The following is a 19,254-nucleotide window of genomic DNA, read 5'->3' on the forward strand; positions in this document are numbered from 1 at the left end:
TGGGGATTTTGTTGTCTTTTATTTCCTGTTGCAGTAGAGGGCTGCTAGCTTTACTTTTTAATCCATTGATCAATTCATTTTAGCTCTTTTCAGGATGTAAGAAGGTTCAGCATGAACATGTTTTTCCCACACCTCTGCTTGCCCCCTCCCTCCCAACCTGGGGACCATATTGCATTTAGACAGTACAACTCCTTAGCTGACTGACAAATCTATTCTCTCCGGGGTCTCAACACACGAGTTGTATCTGCTTTCACCTTCCACTACTAAATAGCAGTCCTGGTACTGGATACCTATTTGCTTTATATTTCTTTACTGATCCTGCCTTTATTTTTCCAAGAGAGGGTATATCGTCTGTTCCTGAGTCTCCAGTTGATGGTTAAGGAAGAAATGGTGGCCCTCAACAATTTTATGTAAAATATGTACAGGTCTTAAAATATTACATGGAGAGGCCAAAATACAAATATATTGTTGTGTACAGAGGCCGGAAAGAAGAGGGGCAGAACTGGTTTGGATAGGTACATGAATGGTTGAGTATACGTGTTCCCTTACCAAGGGTTTTTTTTACATCTTGCTACTATTTATTCTTACGCTGACAATGTAAACAGCAAAGACGCAACAGGTGCTAAAAGTAGTATTCACGTCACTGCATACTCCTAGGCAACGGTATGAACTTAATTTTTCTCTGCATCCTGTGAAAAAGGGAAAAAAAGAATGAGCTACAGCCTCATCCTCACAAAGATCTTCTGTACTCATGAGTCTAGGTTATAAACAGTAAGACACCCTCCGTTCTGAGCTGTTTCATCCAAATGAAATAAAACATTGAAATGTACAGAAAAATAATGTGAAGAATAGGATCCAGACTCCAGGACATGTAGTATTATTTATTACACTAATAGCTACAGGTTGATCTTTTCAAAATGCTTCTCTGTTCTCTGGTCCCCAAAATCCACAGCACAGTATGGGGAACTATTATCTTTACTCTAGAGATAAATACAAGCCCTGTGACCTACCAAAGGTCATATCATGGGCTAGTGGTCCAGCATTGTCCAGAATAATGTCTTTTTTGTTATTCTTCTACCTTATAATGGGTGGCTGAAAATGACTCTCTCTGCTTTCTCACATAAACTTCCAAGTACTTCCCGTGAGCCAGCGGATTAGTGTATCAAATGGTAGCTCTGGACATAGTGAATGTGAGGGTAGGGATGGGAGAACACAGGAGGTTTTTACAGAGATCGTTAGTTTGTCCAGGCTCCAAGAGACATTCCTAAAATAGAGACATTAGTGATGGCTCTATGACCATTGCCAGAAGCTGATACTGGTGGAAAGCAAAATGCTTTGCTTCTAAGATGCATTTGATTAATATGGTACCAAGTTAATTGTAAAAGCAGAAAGGCTGCTTTTGAATTCCTATTAAAATGTCATAGACAAAAAGCCAATACCAACTACAGGGCTGCAATTAATATCTGGGAAATGCTCATGTGACTGTCCCTGGAGAAACAGCAGCAAAGGAATGAACCTGGTAAACTAAAATGTAGAGGGATTTCTTTTCTCTAAATTTTACTTCTCAGTTTGCTAAGTTTACTGTGATTGGTGGAAGCATAATTTATACTATGGCTGGCATATATACTCACATAGATGAGCATATACAGTATTTCAGTTTTCAATTTTAGACAGAAATACAATACTTATTATGGATGATATGATTAAGTTTATTTTAAACCCAAGAGCTGTTGATTGCATATTGAAATGGTAGTTCATGTCTATTTTATTTTTTGATAAATCTCCATTGATGGGTAAATCATGTTCAAGAATTTCAATTGTCAATACAAATTACATTTGAATGAATTTTTGGGAATTATCCTCAAGAGCTAATAGATTTTGCCTTTACTGTGACAAAGGGCTTGAGGTGCATATGTAAAGAACTACCATGAGCAGAACCATGAGATTTTTATTTCTTTGAGAAGAGACCCAGTCATATCTGCTTCAGACAGTCATGCAGCACAATTATTGACATTTAGAATAAATTAATTCATAATCTCTGAATAACGATGACAGACTGCAAATGAACAATATACTGAATTTGGTGGAAGTATTGAGTTGGAGCAAAGATCAGTTTTATTTCTAACACAGTTCATTCCATTCTGCATGATGTAAGTGATTTTTATTATGCCAAGTAACTGAACATAATAAAGTCTTGAAACAATCCCATGTTTTGGTAAAAGCTGAATGGGATTGGATTTTCAGTCAGAAAATGCTCCAAAGTATAGGTACTTACAATTTGAATAACTTCATTTCTTTTCCTTTTTGAAAATGTAGCCCTGCAGCAGATCTTTGAAGTGTAAACTCTGAGACATAGCAGTATTAAAATAATCATGGATCTGGAGGAAATAGCACAAAAACATCCAGCACAGCTTAATCAAAAATAGAAATTAATTTGAACTTTCTGTGGTCTATTGAATATTAAAACATTTCATTTTTCAAATAGAAAAAAAGAAGCCTTGAGCAAAGTTCTGATCACAGTCAATGACATTTCTGGTGTAACACTTGAATATTAGGATTAAGGATGAAAGTGTCTACTCAGCTTCAGCAACTTTCTTGTATCTTATATTTTTTATTTATTGCTATTAGCTGAAAAATAGCTAGACTGTGCTGGAGGCCATGGAACAGTGGGACCTATGTGTTAAAAAATAAAAGTACTAAAACCCCCAAATGATTACTTTGGCCAAACAAAGTATTTTTATTCTGCAACTCCTTGGCATTTTGTCATGAAACCTGTGTTTCAGGGCTTTCTGTTATAGCCTGTGCCCCCACGCTGGGTGGTATCTCTGAAGACAAGTATTTTGTGCAACTGTCATTTTGTAGAATTTCTTTTCCTGAGATGAAGTTTCCCACTGGAGATGTTTATGTAGCTGTGAGAATGGCTGGCTAATGAGCAAATTCTTGGGGAACTTCTGACTTTCTGCAGATCATCACATTATGCTGTTGTACTTAACATCACTAAATCTTCCTGAAGGATGTATTTTAGTCAAAATAACTAAATTAAATAGCTTGGGTTATTGAGGAAATCTGTGATGCTCAAAAGGGTTTTTTGGACATCAATTTTCAGAGTCTTAAGTGTAGAGAACAGTAAGAGCATGAGTCACTGAAAGAGTGTTTTGAAATAGCAATGGTGGAAAAACCTATTTTCAAACCAGCTGTATAAATTAACTATTATTGTGTAGGAATGCCTTGTGAGGAAGGAAGCACGTTGACACTGTTGCTGGGCAAATGTCAAAACCGTAAGTCAGAGTGTGTCCTGACTTTTTTTCCTGGAGTCAAAATCACAAGTCAAATCGTATATAATTTATACATTTATTCCTGTTACCCCTGAATTAGGACTTCAGGATTTTCCCCTGTGAAAATCCCCTGTGAATGTGAAGTGCCTAGCAAAAATTACATTGCTGCCTCACTTCCTTCCATTGCCATCTGTGTGTGGGTGTCTTTGGGGCGCAGTATGGCAAGAATTAGAAGAACCATTTCAGAAGGAAAATATCATATTTCTTAGAGATATTGAAGTGGAAACTTGAAAAAAATACAGAATTGCTTGAAGCAATAGCGTGGTGAAGACTTTCACAAAACCTTTTTGTTGAACTTGGAGGCTGTTTGTTTTTACACACTATTTTCAAACTGCTGATGTAAAAAAATAAGAAAGCAAAACTTTATTGTGGCAGAGATAATCTCAGGCAGCTTCTACTGTGTTGCGAAGATTATCAAAGTGCAACTTGCAGACACTTACTGATATGTGTGTGAGAAAAAGAACATATTTGACTAATAATGATATGCAATTTTGTAAAAACTAAGAGGGCAGAAGCTGCAGTATGTGATGACTGCTACAGAAAGTTAGTAAGGTTGATTTGGATGGTGCCACTGCTACTTTGATGAATATTTTTTTCCAGCTTAGCTCTCTTTTCAAAACATTGTAATTGTGAAATCTGCAGAAACACTGTAAGTAGTATCTCCAGCTAGATACAATGTGTATTTGTATGCATTCATAAAAAAATCCCAAATTAAATAATCTGCTTTTATGTTTTAAGTGGGTATAAACTAAAGGAATTGAGATTTATGCAAATCATAAATTTAGCTGACTTTATGATTTAGGCATGGACACCTACTATAGATAAGAAGGGGTATAGAGTTATTTCCAGTGGTTGCTCCTATCTACAAACACTGCATGAAATAACGTTGTCTGTTCCCCTCTGGCCCCACCCCGACACTGTTTCTGCTTGGCAGCCCTTTAGCTCTGGGGTCTCACCTGTCCATGTTCACCTGGAATACTTAACATATGGTCTCACCATAGTCCTAGCACAAGCTTATTATTGTTACTTCTCCAGAGGAAGAAAGCCATGCAAATGACCTAGGAAATGCCTTCATCTAGAATTTTCAGCCACTGCTGAATTACTAAAAAGCTCCATTTCAGTAATTGCATACAGATACATAGGATAGAATTAGAAAATCATAGAATCATTTAGGTTAGAAAAGACATTTAAGATCATTGAGTCCAACCATCAACCATGCCCACTAAACCATGTCCTGATAAAGGGAAAAAAACCGGTGCCTTGGTGATGCTTTCCTCTGAGGAGCTCTCCATCATGAAACTAGCAATATATTGTTCTTTTGTAAATCTGAAAATTGCTTGCTCATTAAGAAAGAAGATTTAGCAGGTGAGCAGTGACATTTTGTGGTGTTTTCTCAGCAGTGAACTCCAAAAAAATGTGCTTGTCAAAACTACCTGTTTTCTATACTAAGTTGTCAGCAAGATACAGTGAAACATCTAGTAGATGTAAAAAGAAAGCCAGATGAACTATTTATGGTAAGTAGCAAATTTGTCCCTCAAAAATGTGATGTCAGTTTTCTTAAAGTAATCTTGGATGAATTTTCAGAGTTAGAGTTCAATATAGTTAGGCAATAGTGATGTTATTGTTGCCTTTTTACATATTATTTCAGGAACTGGAGGACAAACTTGGGACAAGAATCACATATCCATTTCCTTCTTGGCTTTTCTTGAGGGAAGCTGCTCTTGCATTCATACACTGCTGTGTGCTGCACCAGGATGCACTTACCAATACTGTTCTACTTTCCATAAACCAGCCTTCACTGCAGTAGGGAGGGGACTCCCGATGCTCAACTCTCCAAATGGGTGTCCTACAGGGTAGCAAAGAATTTATTTTCTCCTGTTATGTCCAAAATTATTTAACACAGAAGTGTTACAGCTCCAGCAAAAGGAATGAAATGGGGCCCCAACCAGAATTCCTGAAGACTGAGGTGGAGACACTCAGGTTCAAATGTCTGAAACCCCTTGTGTCTGAGCAGAAATTTGGACTAAGCTGCCTCACGCTTTGGAGAATATAATCAGCAGGCAGTAGAGATTGTTCTCTTCCATGTGGAGTTTCTCATTCTTTGTATAAAGAAATTACATGGTCACTGAGAAAGACAAAAAAAATTGTTCTTCAGACTGGTGGCTAGGCACTCGCCTACAAAGTGGGGCATCGATATTACAGAACAGCTTCATTGCCTGTTGATTTACAGAGTACACGCTAGTGTTGGGAAGAGCATGGACACATGCTTGGTGTTCGGAGGGTTCCTGTTCTCCAGTTGGAGATGGATCCAAAACTGTTTAGAGGATGGGATTTAGAGCAAGAGTTCCCAAAGGTAATGAGGGAAGAACACGATGAGCTGCTGTATTCTTGGCTATTTCTCTCTTAATAGTACCCAAATGTGCTTGCATGTGTTTAAGGGGTGAAGAGAGGAATTGACTGAAAGGAGAAGAAGGATGTACCATAATGATGAGGAAAACTGAAAGTGACTTAGCTTCTAATCTTCTTTTACCATTATTTAAGATTTCTGATGGACAGGAAATCAAGTAGGTCTCACTGATAAGCCTTATGGGCTCCTTGCTCATCTCAGATTTTAGAATTTTTGCTTGGAGTATGCATACAGTATTTAAAAATGAAGTGTTTGGGGTTTGGGTTTTTTTTTCCTATTTGGAGATGAAGATTTCTCATAAATGAAATTTCTTCAGGGAGACTTATGTTGTTCTGAATTCTGCTTAGATTTCCTGTTGGGTTTTTTTCCCCACAAATACTTTTTACATAGAATATGTTGTAAGATTTTGTTGTCAGGGGAATGTACAAAATAGTCTTTTCTTTATCCATGCCTCTTGAACATTGGTATTTTATTATAGTCAAACAAGATCACATGGCTTTACATCATTTTGAAGAAAAGTATCAAAATTCCTTTACAATAGAAAGGCTGTGCTGGGTTTTCATACCACTTAGTTTTTCTAAACAGCATCACTCTCGTCTTGCAAATGTTTAGCATGAAGCAATGTTCTTCAGCAAGATGCTAAACTCTAGTGCTTATTATAATAGCCTTGGGATTAAAGGGGTCCCATCTGTGGTTGCTGGTATATTGCCAATTATGCACAGCTAGTGTCATCTGTAAAACAGTCACTTGTGGCTGTTGAAGAGATCTAAGTAGAGGATGTCTTTTGAGATGCCTTACAGATAAATGTTGCAGCATGGAATGAAGCAGCAGTTTCTTTTGCTGGAGAAGACAGGGGGCTCTGTGGATTGGCACTTTTAGGATGAAGGGTGGGCACAGATACACAGCCATGATTAATTACCCTTTTAGTCTTTATGAACTGGTGTTCCGAAGCTTGGTTATGAGAGAGGGTGTGACTGCAGAATTTACATTAATGGAATTTGTTGGTCAGTACCGTTGAGTGATTTCATGTAGGTATGGAAGTGGAAGAGATTTTGCACATCCTGTATTAGCTCTTTCACAACATGAAAGTAGAAGAAATTTCCCCTCCGAAGCAGAGATTCAGTAATTTAACAATATCAAGCAACATGTTCTTCACAGGGTTATGCTAGCCAGAAGTACAGATCCTTTCTGGTCTTCTAGGCTTGAGTATTTCTGAGGATTGCTTACAGCATAGAATGAAAGGGTCCAACTCAAAAGCAGTAGGATGATTCATTTGAGGGTTTTATTTCTGCAAATTCCTAGGTCCATCTTCACTTGAAAAAAAAAAAAAGTATATTGCAGCTTAATTGTTTTAAAACTAAAAAACTGTAATTACTTCTGTGCTTGAGTAGTTTCCTTAAAATACGTCATATTCTCTGTATAGTTAGTATTATTCAGATGGATTTTAAAATCTGCAACTGGGTAGAAGCTTCCTTGAAGTGTAAGGGGACTCAAACAAATGTGTGGTCCACCTCTAATTATAGTAAGTCAAAGGAGTAAGTTTATGCATTTGTTTATATCAATAATTTTAAAAAGCAGGTGGCAGAAATAAGTGTGTGAAAGTTGAGATGAAAATTTCCTTAATCAAACTGCACTTTGATCAATGATGTCTTTCTTTTAAAAATCAACCTATTTAAGCAGTAAAGGTCAGTAGGTTAAATATGTAAAATGTAATCAGCAATATACTCAAATTATCAGTTACAGCTCTGTTGCCACTCATGGCAAACAATTATCCCAAATTAGGTCTATAAATTTATCTTACATTAATCCAAAAGTATAGAGAAAAGAAAGAGAAAACTGTTAAATACAAATACAAGGTGGAAAACATTTAAATTAGTATGAAATAAATCCAAGTTTAGTTATGCAGCTTCTTTGTGTCATTTCCCTTATGTCCCCTTTTTACTATCTCAACATTTATTACCAGCTTACTTCTGAAACTAAGAACTGGGCAACCAAAGCACCTCTGAATACATTTTCTGTTAGACTGAAATCCAACGCAGTTTAGTATGGACTAGAGCCATAACTTATGGGGAAATAACTCCTTGTTCCTTCAAGCACTACTGCAATCCCAGCCTCAGAGAGGAGTCCCTGCACCCTTCTGTCTTTCACCTTTCTGTGCACAGCACTATCAAGTGATGCAAACCTTCTCTTTGCTCAGCTAGAATAGACAAAGGGAAAAAATAAGCTGAATAATCCAGTATGCATCCAAATATACTTTTCCATAAGTATACTAAAAGATAATGTAGCCATTGCTTTTCTTCCCTCTGCCCTTCTGCTCTGAAATAAGTGGTACTTGATTTCTTTTAGATCAGTATGCGTGCAGAATTTGTACACAAACTGTGCTTCTCAGAGAAAGAAAAGAAATTGTAAAATATCTGCGCTGATATAACAGAGCGACAACATATGCTATGGCTTGTGACTGTGAACAATTCAGGGACAATGCAGATGATCTTGTCCCATTCACCAGTGAAAGCCCTTTCTCGCAGAGTCCAACTCTCTGTTAGAGAGCAATTTTTGGGAGAAAACAGCTAGTGCTGAGAACCTGATATACCACCAGTCTTTACAATCTCCCTGCTCATCTGATCCAGTTTCTATGTTTCCAGTAGCTGAAGCAGTGGTGAGAAATGAAATTGCACATTGTATTTTTTTCAGATACTCACAACCAAGGATTGTGAAGTGTGTATCAGCAGCTAAACTTAATTTCCTGATGTATTGCCATGAAGTAGTGTGACAAAGCAACGATGTGGAATTTGGAAGTCATAATAACACAGTTCCCTCCTCTCCCAGTGAAAAAAAAAGGAACAACGGAGATGCAGTGCTCTTCCCTTACTAATTTAGTAACAGTCTTGTTATCTTAAATTTAGAAACTGGTACTTTCTAGAGTAACGTTTATTAGGTTTTCTCTACTGTGAGTTGCCCTGCATAAAGTTCTCCAGGTTCTCAAGACCGGGTGGTGGTGAAGCACTGAAGGTGACCCAGCTGACCAAGGGGCTCCCTCAAGGGAGCTCCCAGATGACCTGCTACTGCCTTTCAGCAAACGAGCACCCACCCAACAGGCCCAGCTTCCCAGCTTTCACAGCACAGGACAAACATCGCGATGTTTATGTGGCTCTTGAGAGTTCAGATAGCAGAAGTCTTGAAGAAGACAGAGTAAGTGTTTGCTGGATTGTCAACAACAAAACACTCTCTCTTACTATCACTAATGCAGGGGACCTTCCTGTGTCCCTCTTCATCATCTGTAAATACTCTGAGGTCTACAAGTAAAAAACAGAATAGATTTTAGTTACTAAACCAAGATATTAGCAATAAAAGAGTATTTTTTTACAAGATTGAACCTGTCTTCTTATGAAATAAGAAATCATTGAGTTAAGTTTCTCAGTGGTCTCATGGTTTGTGATACCGATTAATAAAACAGACTTACTTGCAACTTGAACCTTCTTCAGCTAAATATGTTTTTAAATTTTTAAAAAGATAGAGCGTTTTGAATTCTGATTTTCTTTTGCAGAACTACTATCATATCTTTTTGTTGTCATGTCAAACCTTAAATGGCTTGTTGGATGTATGCATACCAAAAAATGGATCTATAATTTCTGTGAAATTTTCTGTAGTTCAGAATCAACACATTTTTGAAATGCGTTCTGTAAAGACTTGTTTAAAATAAGAGTTTTTTTCTTGAAAGCTAACCTTAGCATTGCCCTGGCCTATATGACTTTGACTTGGAAATTAACATTGCAGAATTCAGCAAGCACACTTTCCACAAAAGTATTTTCTTTAGATGTTGTGACAGCTTCAGCAACTGCTATTTTTGGACCATTTCATTTAAAATTAATCACTTGTGGAGTTTTCAGCAAGTACATTTGACAAAGAACATGCTTGAGTCTTTTGTTTGTATATGAATGTAGATGTAGTTTTGCCTCTTTCCTTAAAGAAGTTGAAAGTCTCTTATATTTTGGACTTGAGTAAGATCTTGTGAATTTTATTGCCTTTATCTGGAGAGGTGCTGGCATTTAAGGAATCTCGCTGTTGGCTCTCAGGCCCTGAGTCTACAAAACCCCTTCTTTTGAATGTTTGCTGCTTGCACTAGCTTTAATTTATTATTACAAATGATCACTTTGCCTTGTCCAGTTTTATTTGCTATAAAAATTGGCATGACAATTAAGGGTTGTTCTGATGTTTCAAAATTCAGTTGGTAATTTAACTTCAGTCTTCTGCACCTTACAGATCTAATAGCCAGCTTGCCTTTTAGCTGCCTTCTGGAAGTGAGACAGGGAAACTTGGAGAACTTAGCTTGAGAACTTACTTTGAAAATATTATTGGGGTTTTGTTATCACACAACACCAGTGACATTAAACAGTATACAAAAACTGAGTATCCTTCTGACATGGCAAACATTTTCTATCTTGTATTGTGGAAGTTTTCCTTTTCAGGAGAGTCCACTACCAGGGTAGTGCCTTCCATAAAATTTATATAATCTGACTAGCTTGTCTTTTTGATAGATTCATGGTGATAAGACAGAGTCAGGTTTGAAGGTTAAAAATGTTTTATCATGTAAGTATTAGTTCTTGTTTACAAATAATGAAATCTGTAATCTTTGTCATCCTAATTCTTGGATTATAATTCATGTAAATGTGAAGTGTGATGTATGAAAATATGGCATAAATTTACTGGTCACCAGATTTTCAAAGCTAGGACTCAAAGGAAATACTGTTTTCCTGTAAAGCATTCACCTGTTTTGCTGCCTTGTTCTTTTCCCGAGATAAGAAATTATAGTAATGATTTTGCTTTTAGAAACACATTTGCATAAGTAATAAACCTTAGAAAAGGGCACAGAGATGATTGAATGAAATAATTTTGTTGATTAGACATTAAAAGTAGGAGCTAAAAAAAAAATCACATGGCAAGCTATACAAGATAATACCTTTATTATTCTTTTTAGGACTAGAATTGGCCACAAGATCTCCCAAAGGAATATGAACTGATAAATTTCTCACTTTGTGATATGACAAATTACTTGCAACTTTGTTTTACTTGAATAGCCTTCACACTAGAAGGAGAGTGTTCATGTTAATATTTATTCATCTGGGCTTTTGTCATTGAAGTCATGCAGCTGAAATCATCGGAGTGTTCAAATGTGATAGCTGGCTTAAACTGCTGTTCAGGCTTTCGGGTACCAGGGGAATGGCTTCAGTGTAAAATGTGAATAGAGCAGTAATGATCTTTCAGAGTCAGATGATGCAATTGTCAAGAAATCCCATTTCCCACTATTATTTATAATAAGCCAGAAGACAGTGTAAAATATGGAGGTGAAATTTCTGATGTGTAGACCATGTATGGAAATGTGATGCCAAGAGCTGAGGACTGAGGAATATGGTGTGTCACTGTAGGAAAGTTTTCAAAAGAGGCAAAGAGGAAAGAAGTATTTCCAGGTGAGATAAAAAGAATAGAAAATTTCTTCACATATGGTACCTGCGAGATTTGAAGGAAGCCAAAGTTAAGAATTGGTATTCAAAAATGTGCTGTTGTTTTTCTAATTACTTTTTGCCTCTGACCTTTGAGTATTTAGGAAAATATTTGGGGCTGACTAATGTCTCTAGTCAGCTGACATAAAATTATAACTAGTCTTGGAACTGTGTCACTGAAGTCTATGAAGTTTAATCTTACACTAAGCTAAAATTCTTCCTTCAGTGTCAGCCTCATTAAGTTCATACATATAAATAAAGGGCAGAATTTTTTTTTATAAAAATGCATAAAAATAGAATATTTTGAAGTAGGAATATCTGTCTGAAACATTTTGTACACATCCAACAGCATGCAAAGGTAAATTGCCTCATTTAGAAAATAATTCTGTGTAAATGTTATGAGAAATGGTGCCACTGGAGTTTAATATCTATCAAAATTTAGAAATGTAACATAGTAAAGAAAATCTCTGCTCTGGACATGGTTGTAAAATCTCCACAGTTTTCATTGCTATGTAATCAATTTAGTAATGCATACACACATGAAAATTTGTGATATAATCAACTAGGCTTTGTAAAATATGAGATAAAGCTATTTACTAAGTGTAATAAAATAAAAGCTACAGAATTATATTCTTTAAGAAAGTAAGGAGAAATAAATTTTCTTTTTTCTCTGAAATGCTTTTTTTTAAAATGTCATATTCATTGCCTTAAGATTAAAGGAAATTATGCACTGTGGGAACTACGGGAAGAAATCTGAATCTAGGGTGTGACAGGGGAAATATCCTCCACATTCTAATGTTATGTACTATTGTCCATTCATGATATTTGTTTTATATTTGTGTAGATCATGTAGATTTTTATTATCTTTCTAAATTTAAGGTTTATAAAAGAATTATGTTATTATGTCTGCTGAGAAATGGATGAAAACTTAAGCATTGGTTCTATAAGGAAGTATTGTGTGATACGTCTCTCTATTATGTTGCTTTTCGGAACTGGAAGTATGACGCAACCATCATGAAACATGGAGAACGTGCTCATAACCCCAGCTCAGTGTTTCAGTATATTTCCCCCTTAAGCCAGTTTGGTTATTTAAAGTTGCTTAAATCATGAATGTGTTTGTCTTTCTGTCTGCAGAACTGCTTCATAATTTATTTTGTAATTCATGCTCACAGTGGGTGAAGTCCAACTGTAGCTTTCAGTCTGAAAAACAAGACTGACTTCAGCTTATGATTTGGCACACAGAGTGCAAAATGTGATAGGAAGTGCATGGCCAAGAGGAACAGCGGGGGTTAGGAATTAGGAGGTGGGGTTGGAAGGATACTCTGTGAAAGACAGTGGGGAATCTGGTATCGAAGGTGTTAAGAGGCGAGGAATAACATGGGACCTTAAAACAAGGACAGAAAATTAAATAGAAAGAAATGGATAGGCAGTAAGTGAAGGGATACAGAAGAAGAAGAGAGACTGGAATGGTAAGGAAAGAGCTTTGACACTAGGCGAAAAATGAATTCTGTCAAGAGCTTAGCCATGAGGCCGAGTTTGAAACATTGGTAGCACACTCTTAGGTAACTGAATATGCTTTTACTGGTAGCCAGCAGAATGGGTTGAAAGTCAATACAACAGAAGTGATAGTTAAAGGTAATAAAATCAGAAGGCAAAGTTAAGCACCATCTGCAGCTCCTAAGAGGAGCTCGTAATGCCCTGTATTAGTCCCAAGGAAGTTTTTAGCCTCCAGCATGGACTGCAGCATATACTCTATATATTTCATAATCACAATGTGCATTGCATTTACATTTTCTTGGGTTCATTTGTAAACTAATTTGGAAGGTGGGGAAAACTTAGTATTAACTTAATAAAGTGTTTGTTTTTCTGTGCAAATTTTGCTGTAATGTATTTTTTGGAATGCAAGCTGTTATCACACCCTTAATGCGCTTCTATTACATTTTGTGAGTCTTGGCCTAAAGAAAGAAGCAAGTGGTATGTTTCTTTGCTAAAAGAAAACTAAAAAAAAGAAACTAAAAAAAATAAAAATAGAATGCTCTAGTTTTTTCTAGACTGAGCAAAAAATGTAGATCTCTCTTACATAGTAGAACAATATTAATTGACTTAGGGAGCTGAAGAATAGGAAGAGAAAACTTACTAACCTAAAAATGCCTATTGTTTTGCTCCTAGGTTCAGACATTGTTCAATGGTTAACGAAGAACTTATCTATAGAAGACCCAGGTAATTTATCTTTTTTTTTCATGTCTGAAAATACTGGTTTGTCTTTTTAAATGATTGGACCTGACTTTGTCTTCTGTTTCAGTGGGGGTGGCCATGCAGTATTTGACCAGTGTAATTTCAGTAGCAAAACAGACAGTATCAAACCTTAGAAATCTTTGCTAAGAATCTGAGGATATTAGTTATCCATTTTATTGGGGCAGGTACCAGGAAACAAGATGATGGCCAAGAATGAAAATGACAGCTGCTTTAATTAGTAGAAAATCAGTTTAAGTTCTACTCCTTAAGGAATTTACTCAGTGTCATGCTAAATAGTGCGTTAAATGTGCTGCTTTCTTAATAGAATTTTCCAATATATGAAAAATAAATAGAATTAATAAAATACACTCTTGTACTGTTACCAAGAGCTGCATTTGTATTCTTAAGTTTGGACACTTTTATAGCATCTTAAACAGAAAGCGAACTGTAAATGAAAGCAGTGTGGTGAGGAGGAACAGTTCATTCCTTGATCAGCTGGGTTGGAATGTGAAAGTAAAGCTTTGGTTCTAAGCTCTGCCACAGGTTTCTTGTGCAGCCAGCAGCAAATGCAGTTTGGTGCGTATCTGATATTTATTTCCCTGATTTACAGGAATCTTGATACACAATCTGAATTTTTCTGGAAAGCAGTGATTTCTAGTAGAAAATGCCAAATGGCAGAAATAAAGCATTCTGTGGAAGTTCCTATTAGCTTTTGGTTAGGGGAAAGATAATTTTCCTTCTTTAAAGCATGATCCAAAATACTTATTTTTCCTCTCTCCATTTCAGACTTTTGGGAATGGAATTTATGGGGCTTTTTTTTTTAAAAAAAAAACACACCTGTGTTTTTCTGTCCTATTAGAAATGCAAGTATGACCGTTGCGGAATTCCAACAGAAAGTAAAATCACTGTGTTTAAAATTGTGACTTGAATAATGAGGAACTATTATAAATACATAATTCAATATTTGGAAGTAGCCAGTTCACATCTTATCGACATGTTACATGAAAGAGATCACTAATTGCTTCCAGTTTTATGTAACTTTACAGAGTGTCATGTTTGCTTCCTGAAGATAAAGTGGAGGTTGCGAGACCTGTGTGTGATACTGTATTTCTCAGTTGTCAGCTACAAAACACTCACCTATCTATATTTATCAGAGTTTTCAAGATTGCCATTCTATGTTTATTTGATATGGAAGCTTAAATTTTATTTGTTAAACTAGAACTGCAATACTAGGATAGGCTGTCATTCAGATTATCTGGTTGTTGCAAAATTTGCAATAGAGGAAACCTCAAACGAAATGGAAAACATGGTTCCCTATGTTGATATCCAATTAAAATTAAACAAACACACAAACTACTAACATATGTAACCAGAACACCACAGTAATTTAATTTAAGATGGGTTTTATCCTCTCAGATTGCATGGGTGGAAAAAACTATCCACAATGACAAAAATGTCTCATACATGTCGGTCCCAGTCCAAAGTCAGCTATCTGGAGCTGGCTGGATTCAAATCTTCAGAAAGCCAATTGCCCTAGAGGCTGCCTTTGGGTAGTGCTCAGAGTTGCCAGACAGCAGTGAACCTGACAGATGGTGAGCAAGAGCTATTCACATGATGAGGCTTCTGAAAATACTTGGTTTTGTAAAATCTTTTAAGCGTGTGACTTTTTGTTCCAGTTCTAGACAAGACAATCTAGAATTTTCTGTGGAAAAGCCCAAAATTTCTGTGGACTGTTGTCACCATAATTTGGATTTCCAGTATCTTCTGTCCACTTTTCACCAGTCTGTCAAAGTTTAACTATGGCTGTCTTTTAACCTCCTTCCACACCCCACCCCCCCCCCCCCCTTAGGGTCCTTTTCCAAAGCTCTTGTGAAGCTGTGCAATTTTGTGGTGCAGAAATAAATAATGCCTGTGTTTGCACTGAAACTTACAGTCTCCATCTAATTCCAATATCAGCAACATACCTGTAAGAGCAACATAAAGTAGACCTCGGTTCACATATTTTAAGAGTATATTCTACTCTGTCCAGAAAAATTCAAGGACTATTTACACACCTCATCTACCAGTGCTGTAAACTACTCATGCGAGCAAGGCATGCAAATTGTGATTTAAGGGGTAAATAGGCAGTTAGATGCACAGAATTATAGAACAGTCCAGGTTAGAAGGGACCTCAGAAGATCATCTGGTCCAACCTTTCATGGGAAAGGGAGCCTACATGAGATTATCTAGCACCCTGTCCCATCCCATCTTGAACACCTCCAGCGATAGGGACTCCACCACGTCCTTGGGGAGATTGTTCTAGTGATTGATTGTTCTCACTGTAAAAAATTTCTTTCTTGTATCAAGATGAAGCCTCTCCCTGTGCAAGTTGTACCCATCTCCCCTTGTCGTCTCAGTGTAGCTCTTTGTGAAGAAAGCCTCTGTCCTCTTTGTAGCTGCCCTTTAAGTACTGGTCAACTGTGATTAGATCCCCCCTGAGCCTTCTGTTCTCCAGGGTGAAAACACCTAACTCCTTCAGTCAACTTGTTCTTTAATAATACAAAGAACTAGTAAGAATGAAGTGACATCACAGTACATTAAAAAAAAAAAAACCCGCTACATATTGTAGTGCATTTTTTCCTATGTTTTGCATAGGGAATACAACTCTAATACCATTTGTGTAGGAATAAAGAAGGCTGCTTTATGGATAGTGGGAGAATAAAAAGCAAGAGAAGGTCTGGCAGCAACATTTGCTTACACCATGTTAATAAGTGTAAAGCTATTATGTGGAAACAGCAATTTCAAGTAAAAAATAGTTACAAGTATAAATTGCCGGTCAAAAAAAGCCTGAACATTTTTCATAAATGGAAAATAATTTTCTGTGGAAGATTTGAAAGATTTTGGCTTGCTGCAGTAAAACTCCACCAAGAAAATAAACTGGAGATGATGGGTGGATTCTGCTAAATTATACCAGATTTGAAGTTATTTCAGTGGAGCAGGGTAGAGCTTGTGCCCAGAATAGCTGTGCGCAATGTACAGTTGCTGTTATATTGTTTACTTTTCAATATGTACTTAAAAAATGTTTGTGTTTCAGCCTACAACTCATCTGCAAAATTTTAAGGAACAGAAATTATCTGAGTTATTTTTAATGTGGAAGTTTAATTAAGTCATAAAAATAAGCCTGATCTCAACCCGAAAAGAAGCAATTAACTGAGTTTACAGAATTGTAAGGGCTTGTGGTTTGGCACTTAGGCATGTGTTTGTTGAATTGACCATTACAGGGTAAGTGCTGACTCTTCACTGATGGTGCCAATTACTCTTAATGTGGAAAATCTACTCTGTTTTTCTACATTGTGTTTTTCTTTTTAAAGTGATAATTAGTGCCATGAAATGTAGTAGACCAACCACACTAGAGACTGAAGCCCTTTTAATCCTTAGGGGGAAAAAGAGAACAAAAAGGGTAGTTGAGCTGATTTAAAGGTGTCAGCTGAAATTGCCAAGAGCCTAATTCCGTACTTGGTTCTTGCACTGATTTCTTTGATGCCCTTCGGGCAGACTCATGATTTCTCTATTCCCTAGCATCCCAACATGCCAATGGTAAATCATGCTGTTGTCTCTGTAAGGAGAAAAATCAGTGTCAGTTTTCAAGTATTTTCATAATGAAATGTGTGTTATTCACAAACACGCTTTTCATCCTTAAGTCAGCCCATGAAGAATTTCTAACTAGGTGGCTCAGAAAGAGCCTGTAAGAGTTGATAATATATTTAGCCATCATCCCCTTGTTCCTCTACAATACCTTTATTCCCTAGTGTTGCTTCTTTAATTCACTCACATCTGCAAAGCCAATTGAATTTGGCTTAAGGCACTTCATTATTGGATGGTTACTCTAGCAGAACCACAGTACTGCAGCCAGCTCCAGTACACACAGCCTTTGCACTCAGATTGCCCTGGTCCAGCTCATTTTGGCAGTCTATTGAAGGAGTTTCCTCTTGGACATCAAGAATTACACTAAGTCAAATGTATATGACTAAATCAAACTTTGTAAGTTATAAAACAAGACTGTACCTTGAAATAGATAACCTCCTGTGATTTTTCAACTTCAGTTCTTGCCATTAATAGTCTTTCCACTTAACTGATGTAGCTAATTTGTAACTAGATGGCCACCAGCAGCCATCTAAACTGTGGTCACTGATCCAGTGCAATAAAAAGGGAGGACTCAGTAGCACAACATCTGTTTGTGTTTCTTCCACCTTTTCCTCCTTTGCTTTGTAGTAAAATCTCTCTCCAGCAGCTGCTCTATTAATAATGACTTTGATAATACACACTACTTGCTCTAAAGAGTTAGAGGAAAAAAAATTAAGGTTTCTATTTGAGCTTATGAAATTGTACTTGAATAATTGGTCAGCTCTAAGTTAGTTCTGCCCCCTTCCCCATGTATATGCAGTAAGGTAACAGCAAAGAGCAGGAGCCAGACAATATGTTCTAAACGATTGCCATTTGGGAGGCAGCACCAGACAGCTGCAACTGAGGGGAGGTTCTTCCAGAGTCTGCTAACAGAGAAAAGAGCCTCTTATGAAAAGGAAGAAAGAAGGGAATAGAAAAGTCATGCTTATGTTTGTAGTCTTTGCATTAATCAAAACTTGTGGAAGTACATCAAGAGTAGAATGCATCCCATTTATCAGCTAAACTAAAAAAAAAAAAAAAGCTGATAGAAGTAATTTATGCTGCCTGCACACATACCATAACCCTCATACTAGGAACCCAGGAACGCCAAGACACTCACTTTTTTCATATGTCTAACAGAAACTTGGGCATGTTTTATTCAATGAGGCAAAGTTTATGAACCTTCTTCAAGTCTAGTGTAAATACCTTTCTAATTTTCTTCTACTGGGTGAATTTGATCTGAGCTTGTCAGGTCCTGTAACATTTAAATGGAATAATGACTTTAATTTCAGATGAAGAGAAAGAAAGTAAAACTCAAATCCTGCTTGAGAATAGAAAATGTCAAAATTTACAGACACTACTTTAGTACCAATAGTATTGATGTTGTGATACTCAAGCAAAATAAAAATGTATGGGTCAGTTTTCCTTTAGTTATGTGTAGCATGGGCAGCACTTACCTGTGTGTGGCAATCAGTGGGCTTTATAGCCTCTGCTGTGGTTTCAGGACTGCAATGGTAAATGTTCATGTGCAGAGGTTATTTTATTTGTCCAAAGCCTTTAGACAGATTTTTGAAATGGTGAACAGAGGTGTATTGCCTGCAATTCAATTGCGACAGGATAAATCAGATTTAATGAATTTGATGTTTTTCCAGTGAAGCTTTTTCGAATTGTTGTATAATCTGTTACCCTGTGTAGATGGCATGTGTTAGGAGTGTCTCCCAAGTGCACAGAGAGCAGCAGGGCCAGCCTGCAATGAGCTTTCAATCTACATATGTTCTGGTACCATTTGAGCAGCCTCATTTCCATGTGGTCACTCTTGAAGGTGATTAACACGTCCCTAGGTTGGCCAGTTTATTTTCTTGCTTGCAGATAGGTGGTAGGCTACATCAGTGCTCATTTCAGATTTCCTTTCAAGAGGCAGACATTTCTTCTGATATGTTTAGTAGTGTGGCAGTTGGTTAAAAGCAAACAGTTTTTTATACTCCAGAAATGGAGTTTCTGACTGGTAGAGATGCAATGAGTTCATGGTATCAGCAACAAATCACTTCCTTTACATAAGGGGATAGGTCAAACTATCACAAACTGTTTCATCACACTAAGTGTGTCTAAATAAAATTCCTCTTCCCTGGTTGCCTAA

General features: G+C 36.8%; 1 protein-coding gene across 8 annotated transcripts in view; it reads left to right on the forward strand.

Annotated features, from left to right (window-relative positions):
* RGS7 (regulator of G protein signaling 7) overlaps positions 1–19,254 on the forward strand; it is a 247,291-nt gene that overhangs the window by 143,084 nt on the left and 84,953 nt on the right. For all 8 annotated transcript variants that reach the window (XR_007509825.1, XM_049830713.1, XM_049830715.1 and 5 more), the window contains exon 4: positions 13,410–13,460. Coding sequence is in view for 7 of the 8 variants with exons in the window: in XM_049830713.1 (XP_049686670.1) it covers positions 13,410–13,460 (51 nt within the window). In the remaining variant the exon portion in view is untranslated. The remainder of the gene's footprint in view (positions 1–13,409; positions 13,461–19,254) is intronic.

Source organism: Accipiter gentilis, chromosome 28 (genome assembly GCF_929443795.1).
Source record: "Accipiter gentilis chromosome 28, bAccGen1.1, whole genome shotgun sequence".
Taxonomy (NCBI): domain Eukaryota; kingdom Metazoa; phylum Chordata; class Aves; order Accipitriformes; family Accipitridae; genus Astur; species Astur gentilis.